Source organism: Lactuca sativa, chromosome 6 (assembly GCF_002870075.4).
Source record: "Lactuca sativa cultivar Salinas chromosome 6, Lsat_Salinas_v11, whole genome shotgun sequence".
Lineage (NCBI taxonomy): Eukaryota > Viridiplantae > Streptophyta > Magnoliopsida > Asterales > Asteraceae > Lactuca > Lactuca sativa.
This window is the reverse complement of record NC_056628.2, coordinates 56,638,495-56,650,088: the sequence shown is the minus strand read 5'-3', so window position 1 is coordinate 56,650,088 and position 11,594 is coordinate 56,638,495. Positions and strand designations below refer to the sequence as shown.

General features: G+C 31.5%; 2 protein-coding genes across 2 annotated transcripts; one reads left to right on the top strand and one right to left on the bottom strand.

Moving 5' to 3' along the window:
• Positions 1–472: 472 nt before the first annotated feature.
• LOC111905396 (alcohol-forming fatty acyl-CoA reductase) lies at positions 473–6,653 on the bottom strand. Its single transcript, XM_023901096.3, has 11 exons — positions 6,384–6,653; positions 6,133–6,268; positions 5,366–5,469; positions 5,064–5,266; positions 4,696–4,796; positions 2,613–2,808; positions 1,874–2,035; positions 1,593–1,674; positions 1,231–1,500; positions 1,029–1,156; positions 473–917 (listed from the first exon to the last, which is right to left on the bottom strand). The coding sequence occupies exons 2-11, from the start codon at positions 6,209–6,211 to the stop codon at positions 764–766; spliced, it is 1,479 nt and encodes a 492-aa protein (XP_023756864.1). The 5' UTR covers positions 6,212–6,268; positions 6,384–6,653; the 3' UTR covers positions 473–763.
• A 1,781-nt stretch (positions 6,654–8,434) lies between these two features.
• On the top strand, positions 8,435–10,390 carry LOC111905478 (uncharacterized). Its single transcript, XM_042896086.2, has 10 exons — positions 8,435–8,448; positions 8,790–8,985; positions 9,082–9,132; positions 9,226–9,295; positions 9,387–9,455; positions 9,564–9,577; positions 9,671–9,845; positions 9,942–9,979; positions 10,136–10,204; positions 10,301–10,390. Exons 1-10 carry the CDS (start codon positions 8,435–8,437, stop codon positions 10,388–10,390), a joined length of 786 nt encoding a protein of 261 aa, XP_042752020.2.
• The last annotated feature ends 1,204 nt before the right edge of the window (positions 10,391–11,594 follow it).

Genomic DNA, 11,594 nt, shown 5'->3' with positions numbered 1-11,594 from the left:
TTTTATGACAATACTCCGGCTATCCAACTCGAATCCAATCCAACATTTTATGAAAGGAAGAAATATATTGAAATTGACGATTACTTTATTTGAGATAAAGTTTTGGATCGCACGGTGAAGCTAATGCCAATAAATATCCAACGAAAAATTCAAAATAATTTATTCCTAAATTATCACTTATATCTCATACTACTAGACTAAATGCTCTTTGGTACCCAACCTTTTCACTAAAATGTTTCTAAAATCAAAAACATTCTACCACTTATTTCCAATATGTCTCTTTAATTAACACATATTTTAGAGTCCATCTTGAGGGGATATTAGATGTATTTATCAGTAGGACAGCATGTATATAGCATTACTTGTTTTGGTATTAAAAAGTGAGAAGAAAACTTTACACATTTCCGGATTTTCCTTTGCAAATTATAATACTTCATCAATATGTTGCTTTGCTAGCAGTTTGTAAGCAATATTTTGTTATTAATTGATGCACACTTCATTATTCACTAAGTATATAACCACAAGGTATACATGACTCGTACAAATATAATTTTAAGAAAATTTACACGGAAAAAGACAATAAATGGTTCTTAAATGCAGTTTGTATCGTTGTTCAATCAACAACATATATAATCTACTAATACGACTTGTACAATGAACGAATATCCTTTTTCGTCCGTTGTACATTAGTTGCACGAGAGTACTGTTGGGTGCCTCAAATATATGAAAGCACTCATACTTATGATATATTTGATCATTTAAATCATTTAAATTCATGTTTTACAACACCAGGAAGGTGTGTATGTTGGAAGTAGTCTTCCCAATCGATTACCCTTGGGTCAAAGTAGAAGTATTTCTCCTCATCTCCGCTGTCTCTGACTGCCCTACGCAACTTTTCAGTATTCATATCGTCATAGCTGTAAAAAGTTAAGTTTTGTAAATTCAGATGACAAAGCAATTATATATGCTCAAAAAAGGTTGATCATGCATGCATTATCATAAACCATGAGTTATTAATGAATACTTACAAGCTTTTTGTGAACAGGTAGGGTTCGTAAAGGTCAACTAGTCGCAGCACAAAATTGATCTTTCGTTTAAGATTCTTATATGTGCTCGCGAAAGCTTGGCAAAATAAAAGATTTATAAACCAAAGTACCTAATGAACGGAATATAATTTTGTTAATATGTAAATGAGAAGAAGTGATAGAAAGAAAATATGAAATCACAAACCTGAAGTGGGAGTAAATAACGAAGTGCTACATATCTATGGAAGCTAGCCATTGATTTCAACACTGTAACTTCACCCACTACGACAGGAGTACCATCCTTTTCAATCCATGGGTGCTCAGTAAAATATAGGTAACCAGATTTTTGAATTCTTGTGAATTTTAAAGGGTTTGATACTGAAGATCCCACATGGTAAATTGTTTCAGAAAAAGTTTGATTTGCATGAGCCGCTATTGCCACAATCATAGCATTCACCACCATGTCAGCGGGTACCTATTGTTTTTCACCACGTCAATAATTGATTACAAAGAATTGAATTTCCAAATGAATGTTACAACATGTTAAATATGTTTTGAAGAACTCACCACATCATATACAGCTTGAGGATCACCAAGGAAACAAGTTAACCTGCCTTTTCCATAACCAAGAGCTAAGCTATCAATGGTCCTGTAAATGTCAAAATTAATCAACGATTATTATTTTTCACCTTTTATTTTGGTCAAACTAATAACTATCTATTAAGTATTCTCATTCAAGATATTATAGATTTGAAGACTCATGGGAATATATATGGTTAATTATTTTGATTGTACATGCTTTGATAATCGACTTCTCAAAAAACATAAACCAAACGGTAATCATTTACCTAATGCCTTCAACCCAACCGGGGAAGGGTTCTTTGTAGGTACTAGTGACAATGGTCGGACGAAGAATAACCACCGGCATATCTCCTTTCAAGTGCCCGATAATCATTTCTCCCATGGCCTTGGTAAAAACATATGTATTTGGCCAACCATAATGATTTGCCCTAGTATAAAAATAAAACATAAGTTAGGGCTTTTTTCCGATTAAGTTCTATGTGGATAGACCACGAGTCACTACATTGAACAGGTAAAATAAGTTGAATAGATAATGATCTATTTATGGATTAGGTCATGTACATATAAAAACTATTTTATTTTTATAGCGAATGAGAATGAATATTAGTAAGTAAAAATTTAGCCTAAAGTGACCAATAAATTTAGTATCTATTTAATAACTATGGTAATAAAAGTTGTACATGACAATACTAAAATTAAATTAGAAAAATACCAGGACTAGCTAATTAGAAATTGTTGTAAAAGAACTAAGAATTAACAATGGATTATTTGAAAATTTTGATTTTGATTTTGCTTTTAAGATTTCTTTAAAAATAATCAAGTTTTATTATGTAAAAAAGAGATTGTCACAAATAAGACTAGTTTTGAAACAAAATAGAAATTTATATAATTTGTTAGATAGAATGCAGATATAAATTCTTACAAATTTTATAACCAAAATTATTAGAGTCGAGTTAGTACAAAATTAATCATGTATTCATCAAAGATGAAAGTTAGATACTATACCTTTCCATGCCCAAATCTTTCATGGCGATTTTAATGGATTTCTCGTTTGCATTGTCATCACATTTCAATTCTTTCAATTTCTCTTCAATAATCTTCCTCTCATGGTCGATGTCGAGCCCAGTTGTTCCATTGAGTGACTCTCCCAGATGGTATGGAGTTTCAAGCATTAGTCCTGGCTTCTCACCGGAAACATAGGCTGAATACATATAAATTAATTAGACGATCGATTATTGAAGGATAGAAAGAAAAAACATTAAATGTTAAAAGCATTAGGTTTTGATAATGACTTGTTATGTGTAATAATAAAAGAGGTTAATTTATCCAAATTAAGAGATTCTCCATCTATTATATTAGGTCTTGAGGTATGCTTTTCACAAAGAGTTTTGTTGTCCACTTGGCACCTAACCACTAACTTTAACACCTCCGTGGTGGCTAGAGGGTTCTGTTGTCCACTTGGCATACATTCACTAATAATCTAACATTAACACCTACTTGGTGGCTAGTGTTTCTTAATCGGTGGCTGTGATCAATTATAATGGGAAGGGTTCTGTTGTCCACTTGGCACACATCCACTAATAATCTAACATGAACACCTAAGTGGTGGCTAGTGTTTCTTAATTAGAGGTCATGATCATTTATAATATATGGGAACGACCATATACACTATATATAATTAATTTTTTCTTCTCTTTATCTTTCTCTAACTCTCTAGATCTCCTTTAAATTTTAAATAACTAATATATATATATATATATATATATATATATATATATATATATATATATATATATATATATATATAATTTATTTAAATAGTAAAAATTAAGAGGATAAAATAATAGTAAGTCCACCAACCTTTAATGGATGTATGTGGTGATGACATCTAAGATATTTGTGATTTGTGATTATTGATAGGTAGTAGTATGCCTTATCTCAAACAATTATAAATGATCACTTTCATTTTATTTTTGTTTAATATATTTAAAATTGAAAAACATATAATGTGCAGTTTGTCATCTTGCTTATTAATTTGAGAATGACATGACTATAAATTCAATACAATTGAATTAATTAGACAATTACTAGGTAGAAGGCAGAGAGAAAAAGCATTAAATGTTTTCTATCATCAAGACTAGAAAGTCAAAACTACTATGTTTTGTTATCTTAGCTCTGCATAATAAAAGCGAAAGGTTAATTTAACCAACATTCAGTTTTTCTCCGTCTATAATCTCAAACTTATTTCACTTAGATTTAATTTTTGAGAAATTAAATATTCTCTTACTTTTGTTTCTATATATTATCATATCCAATTAAATAATGACATGTTTAGTATTTAATGTTTATTTAATAAAATTTAATGATATTTTAGGATATTAATATGACATGTTATCATTTAAATAAATAGGATGATTATAAGAAGAAAAGGTAGAAGCATATTTAATTTCTCTTAATTATTTTTCTTATTAATCTAAAAAAGAAATATTTAGCAATTTTAACGTTGTGCTTAACTGCTTATTAATTTGACAATGACATAATGATATATAACAATAAAATAATATTACTAAATACGGGAATTCGGACCTTTTTGTATTTCTATTTTTATAAAAATAAAAAATTATCATTTCATATTTTACTGGTATATATAGAATTGACAACATTATATACTCTTGAATATATATATATATATATATATATATATATATATATATATATATATATATATATATATATATATATATATATATATATATATATATATATATATATATATATATATATAAAGAATAAAAATGTAAAAAAAAATATGTAGATGAGTGAAATAGGTTCCTCATTAGAGTAGTGATTTGTATAAAATATTTTTTCTAATATACAAAATAATTTATGTTTTAAAAATTTATTTTATACAATTATATAAAACATAAATTATTGTGAATGAGTTAATTAAAAATATCATATAGCAAATCATATTCATTCTCATTAATTGGTTTTTCCAACTCTTTGTGAATAAGAAAAAACACACAAATTATAAACTTTGCTACTATTAAATAATATTAATCCAAACAAAAAGCATGTTTAAGCTAACCAGTGGACACATGAAGAAACAGCTTGATGTCGACACATTTCTTAGCGAAATTCATAACGTGTCTTGCGCCAAACGTATTAAGAGGTAGGGCAACGTCGTATCTACAAAAAACCAAGTAAGCATTAGTTAATTTTTTCCAACGAAAAACAACAATACATGAAGTTAAATCAAAATTTAAGTTAAAGTTACATGCCAAATATAGAACCAAATCCATTCACTGGTACATCTGTACATACTCATGATTAAATCATTTATAACATTGCCCATTCGGGCAATATACAATTAAAAACTTCTTCTTTGTCTTTTTCTTTATTTTTTTTAACATAGGTCTATCTGATTCAGCTAATCTATATGATCGATCTCAATACCTTTCATCAAAGTTGGTGCTTGCAGCTACATTAACAACAACATCAATATCTCTCCACATTTCTTCTTTCAAAGTGCTGTCTTGTATTCCCATATCCTCGTAAGTGATGTCTCCAGCAACCGGAGTAACTTTTTCGGATAAAAACTTTTGCAGGTTTTCACCATGTGTCTCTTTCAAGAGCTTGAACAAGTCCTTAGCTACTGCCTATTGATATTTATGGAAAAGAAGACATTATATTATCTGCCTACTGTAAGAGTTATTATGACCAAAAAAAAAGTATGTCATAAATTCATGCAGAAGTACCTCAGTATTGAAGCGTTGCAAGGCAGATTCAGTATCAGGTGCTCTAATCAGAAGATAGAGTTTCTTCACATTTGGTTGAACTCTGAGTATTTTCTCCACAAAAACTACATTTACAGATAGTCATATATAATTGTGTTTAGAAATTAATTAATAAGCCAGTTTCAACACGAACATGACATCTGAAGTTTAACTAACATTGAGATGGATTTGAAGCTATCCATCATAACATTTTGTTAGGTCTACTTAGTTTAACGAAAATTTTAGCATTTGCATTGTTAGAATGAGACTGTTTTAGTACGCTCATTAATTTTGTAAATCATTTTTAATTTTTTTCTATTGTTGTCGATCGGCCTCTTTGCACTTTTATGAGTGCAATAACATGTGATCAAAATTAAGCAGGCGTTGGGTAGCATAAAATATTTCAAAAACTCGTGAAACGATCGACTATGTAAAACAATAGAGCTGTTGTAGCTCCTTTCATCAAAACACCCGTGATAATTCATTGAACCATGCATGCTGGGAATCCAATTAAATTTATTGTCAGCATTTCCATATTAAATCTGTGAAGCTAGACTTGCCCAAAAATCCTGATTACCAACATTTATTCTCGGAATATATATATATATATATATATATATATATATATATATATATATATATATATATATATATATATATATATATATATAGAGAGAGAGAGAGAGAGAGAGAGAGAGAGAGAGAGAGAGAGAAAGAAAAAGAAAAAGAAAGAGAAAGAAAGCACATACTTTTGGCAAGAAAACCAGTAGCACCAGTGATTAACACGACTTTGTTCTCAAGAAAGTCAACAATGCTACCCAGCTCCATGGTTCGATATGGCTCAATATGTTTATATGTTGTATATTTCTTGCTCTGCGGAGTCCTCTGTACACATTTGCGTGTATTAGAGAGAGAGAGAGAGAGAGAGAGAGAGAGAGAGAGAGAGAGAGAGAGAGAGAGAGAGAGAGAGAGAGAGAGAGAGAGAGAGAGTAAATTTTACCCGGAGTAGAATAAGAGATGGTGGATAAGATCTATGCAGACGATATAATGGTTGAAGTAGTATGTCGCATACGCGAAATAATTATAAACTGGGAAGGGTGAACTGCTGAACAATGATAGAGTACACGAAACTAAGCTTTTCTCCACTCGTTCCCTTGTACATCATATTATATTTATATCTATGTATATTTGACCCACTTGGTATTAATATGTGCAGCATATTAGTTAGATATTAATAATTGAGCTAGTTTCTTCATTTCCTTCGCTCAACGAAACCGATGGAAATCAACTTTAACAACTAACCTGCCGATATATATTCATGGATTGATGAGAACATCGTAAACACGTGAGAAAGTTTGATAACCTGAAATAAACATAAGTTTGGAGTACTACCGAGTCGACAAACTGCGAATAAAAATATCTTATACGGTCGGACCTATAGCAATTAAATTTAAGATTTGACATAAGCAATTTATGTTTTCTATATAAGTTAATGTTTCTTTTTGTTTTATTGGTAAATTACATGAAATAGTTAATGACGTATTATATTAGGTATTGCTTGTCAATTATTTGGAGTTTACACTTCTTCTTTTAGGCTTATTTATATGATTACAAAGGAATGAAGCGGCCAGACTATCACACTTTCTTTATAAGAACATATACATTGGTCGCCATAAACTTATATATACAAATAGAAGTGGGATGTAACAATTAATCTTTTAGGCATGAGTCTTTATAATTGATACACATTTCAAGTGTTTTTCCCTTCATAGCCTTTACGTGATTGGTAATCTAAGTTAGGAATATAGCTAATCGCAAAATGTCCAACTTTAATAGTTTATCGGCTTATGTTGATCGTGGCATTTTGGTATCCCATCTGCTCCCTCTTTCTGGCACACAAGGTCATCATCGAGCTAGATATTCAATCATGATGCCCTAGTTCTCTGGGAGCTACGATCATGTCTACTAGTTAACATGAGAATATATATGTATACTTTAACGTAGAGGAGGGTTATTGTTAGAAATAGTGTTCGTGATCACGAGAGTTGGTAATATTACTATTAATTTAAGGTCATTTTGGTTACATATAAGAACATAAATAAGCAATTAATGACACGACAATTTATTGGGGTCTAGTTTGCTAATTAATTAAGTATTTAATTAATTAATGAGAAACTTCACTACAAGAATAAGCATCTATAGGGACGAGATCTATAGGGACGACATTTGTCGTCGCTATTGGCTACCTATAGGGACGACATGTCGTTGTCATAGAGTTGATGAATTTTTTTTTTACTTTTGAGGCTACAGCGACGACTTCTCATCTCAGTGTGTTAAGCGGGAAAAGATGTGGATTTGGCGCGTTCTTGAAACACCTGTACCCACGACTTGTCGTCCCCATAGATATGCCCAAAATTAGCCCAAAATTAGGAGAGCATCCCCCTTCGTTTCATTCTTTCACGCTCAATCATTAGTCTCTGTCTCTCTCGATCGATCAATCGACAATTTCCTAACCGACGATTAGCTTCAACACCGACGATTTTAACTATCGGCTTCATTTTAACCTCCGGTTATAAATTCTAACGAATACAAGCCCCACTCCGGCGACCTAGGTTAGTGCTTAGTGTTCAATTATTCGGAGCCTCTTCATTCCATCCTCTACAAATTAGGCTTTCAGACTTGGGAGCACAGGTATTCTCCATTCATTTCTCATTATTCGTTATGTGTTTTTGAATTCGTTATGTTTTAATGTAGTTTGGAGTCATATGATCATCATAATCCCTGAATTTTTCTTTGTTGGACATATTAGAAGTACGTTTGGATTATGTTCGGTTGATCTTAACAAATTAGAAACGTTTATGATTGAGCTTCATGAACATGACTTGATTTGCCTTATTGAAATCACTCTCTGCTCGAATGATTCTTACTTCCTGATAATCAAGCTAACATGCATATAAAATTAAACTTGAAAAATTCATCTGGTATCTACATTAATATCAAATCAATTTCGTGGAAATCCGAATAGCTCCAAGTCCTTCCTCTAACCCTAAAATGCGTGTCTTCCGGTAAGTCCACTGATTTAGTGTTTGAGTATTATCAAACAGTAAATTTTCGGTTGTTTTTCAACTCTTACCTGTTAACATTACAATGCTATGAAAAAGACACCAAATGTATTGGTAAAATTCTTTACACATGTTTGAGTTACTACCAAATATGATTCTAACTCTGAATTCCACGATTGTTGTCAAGATACATATAACTTCTAATACATCAAAGAGGAAGCAATCAGTTTGATAGATTGGTTCACTCCATATCATGTAAGTCCTGCTTTATATTTATCTAACCCTCCTATAAATTATACATAAAAGATGAAACAATCAGTTTGATAGATTGTTTGTTTAACCAGGAGAGGGATAAAATTGGAACTTCGGTGTCCCCAATGTGTTCATGGGATCATAGCTAATCCACAAATTGGCTGGAGTTTTGATGAACTTCTATCAGAGCTTAATGCTGTCGATCACAAACTTCAAGCATTCTTATTGGTCCCTATACTACCTTTCTCCAATACACATTCAAGGTACTATGTTATATCATCTTATGAGGTCATTTGCAACTTCTTATAAATGGTCATTTGTAACTTCACATTTAAAGCAACTCTTTGTGTCTATATGTATTAAGAGCCTGCACTTATGATCTAGGTCGTGAAAGCTCAACATTCTCCTCAAGGAAAAGGAGGCACTTTCATGCAGGTTTTTATAAAAACCTCCATAAGTTTCTATATCTTGTAATCTTGATTTGTGTTTCTTTTTTTTAATATTGTGTTTGTATGTTTGTTTGATCAGGTTGAGCTTCGTGATGTTGATAGTGGAAACAAAGTCAATGCAAAATTTCGTACAGATGAGACAGTTAAAAGTACGCAAAATTTAACTTTCTTGTATAAATTAACACAATCAAAAACATTTAATAGTGTTCTCACTTCTCATATCTTTTAATTGTTATAAAGAAATATTTGTTGAATCCAAATCTTTCACATACCTATACACAGATGAAGAAACTGACAGCATTGTGTGTTGTAAGTTTTTTGTGCTTGCAAGTGTGTGGTGTTGATGACAACTTTGTTGTTATCAACCAGAAAGGGTAAAATGGTAATTTCACATTTTAAATTTCTTTGTGCTTGCAGGTGTGTGGGCAGGGGTAAGTAACTCGTAAATATCCATAAGGGTATTTTGGTAATTCCATGTGGGGATGGTTTGTAACGTGTAAAGGTTATTTTTGGTAATTTGACAGATAGTTGCTCTTCGAAGAGCCAAAAAGAGAAACATGGAACGTTTAGTTTTCGCATGTGGTGGTGAAGCTGTTAATTATGTGGACGATTTAGCCCCTGATGTTCTTGGATGGGAAGAAAGGTATACTTTTGTTGAGAATGTAAGGCATCCAAACTCTTGCACAATCTTAATTAAAGGTAATTATAATTTTCATTTTTTTTATTTGAAAAATCTTAATTCAATTTTGTTTTTTTTAATGGTGATAATTGTTTTATTTTATATTATTATTAAAGGACCAAATGACCACATGATTGCACAAATCAAGGATGCTGTTAGAGATGGCCTGTGATCAGTAAAAAACACCATTGAAGATGAGGCAGATGTTACAGTAAGAACACCCGTTGACTTTTTAACATTAATTAAATTAAGCTTTATATATGTAAAAATTATATTTTCTAACATATTTATTATTTAATATGTATTTCAGGGTGCTGGTGCTTTTGAGGTTGTTGCCAGACAGCATTTGATTAATGAAGTGAAGAAAACTATTAAAGGGGTAAATTGGACAATTTCTTCTCATAATTTGTAGCTTTTTTTAATCCATGTGAACCAAATGTTAATTAGTTTTATATATTTTTGGTGGTCATTTTAGCGTGCTCAACTTGGTGTTCAAGCTTTTGCGGATGCTTTTCTTATTGTGCCAAAGACACTTGCTGAAAATTCTAAACTTGATACGTCATAATTTCTTTGACTGTAATTCTCATTATACCCTTGGTCTCTCTTTTCTTTTTTCCTTTCTTTTCATATAATAAAGTCTCTCTTACTTAATTTGATTAGGGGGAGCATGATAATAGGAATGTTGTTGGATTAAATCAACACGCAGGCGATCCAATTGACCCTGAGATGGAGGGCATTTTCGATAATTACGCTGTCAACTACCAAATCATCAACTCAGCGTATGCAAATACCTATAAAAACTTTTGCTACTTTCTTATTTTACTTTTTTTAAGTTAAATGTAAAAAAAAGAGAATAAATATATAGCTTACCATTTTTTTTGTTTTGTAGATCGGTGATTGCATCACAGCTGTTAGGATGAAGTTATCCGTGCAGGGCATAACATGAAAAAGCCAACTTAAGGTGTTTGTTTGTTTAGATCAATCACAAAGAAATTTCAAATGTGAAATTATCTTGTTTTTTAATAGGGATTGAGCATGTTTTTGGTAGCTACATTGGCATTGCAAAAAAGTTGGGGAAATATTTTTGTAGTGAAATTTGTTCAATAAGTATGTAGAGTGTTTCGTGGTAGATTTGTTATTTATTACCACAATCCATAGATATTTAATGGACATTTTTTTTGTTATTTTTTGTTTTAAGTTATTTCATTGAAATGTAAATTTACTGATTTAGCAATTTTGTGATGTGAAAACTGAGAAAATATAAAGAAAGAATGAGCAGCTGTATGGGCATACCTATAGAGACGACATGTTGTTTCTATAGGTATATCTATAGAGACGACATGTCGTCTCTAAAGGTGCATCTACCACGACGACATATTGTCACTAAAGAGTAAGGCGAGTCGATTACATCTCTATCTATGGAGACAACATGTTGTGTTTATAGATATATCTATAGAGACGGCATGTTGTGTTTATAGATATACCTATAGAGACGACATGTCGTCTCTATAGCTTCATCTATGGAGACCAACAACGTATAGCGACGAACCAGAATAAGACGACATGTCGTCTCTAAAGGATACCTATTGTGACGATATTTATAGCGACGGCCAAAAAGATCTGTTGTGACGGGGCTATAAGGACGAGAGCTGTAGGGACAACATGTCCTCCCGGACACCTATTGGGACGACTTTTTTAACCTATAGAGACGACATTTTTCGTCCCTAAAGGTCCTGTTTCTTGTAGTGCTTGTAGACTTAATGAATTTA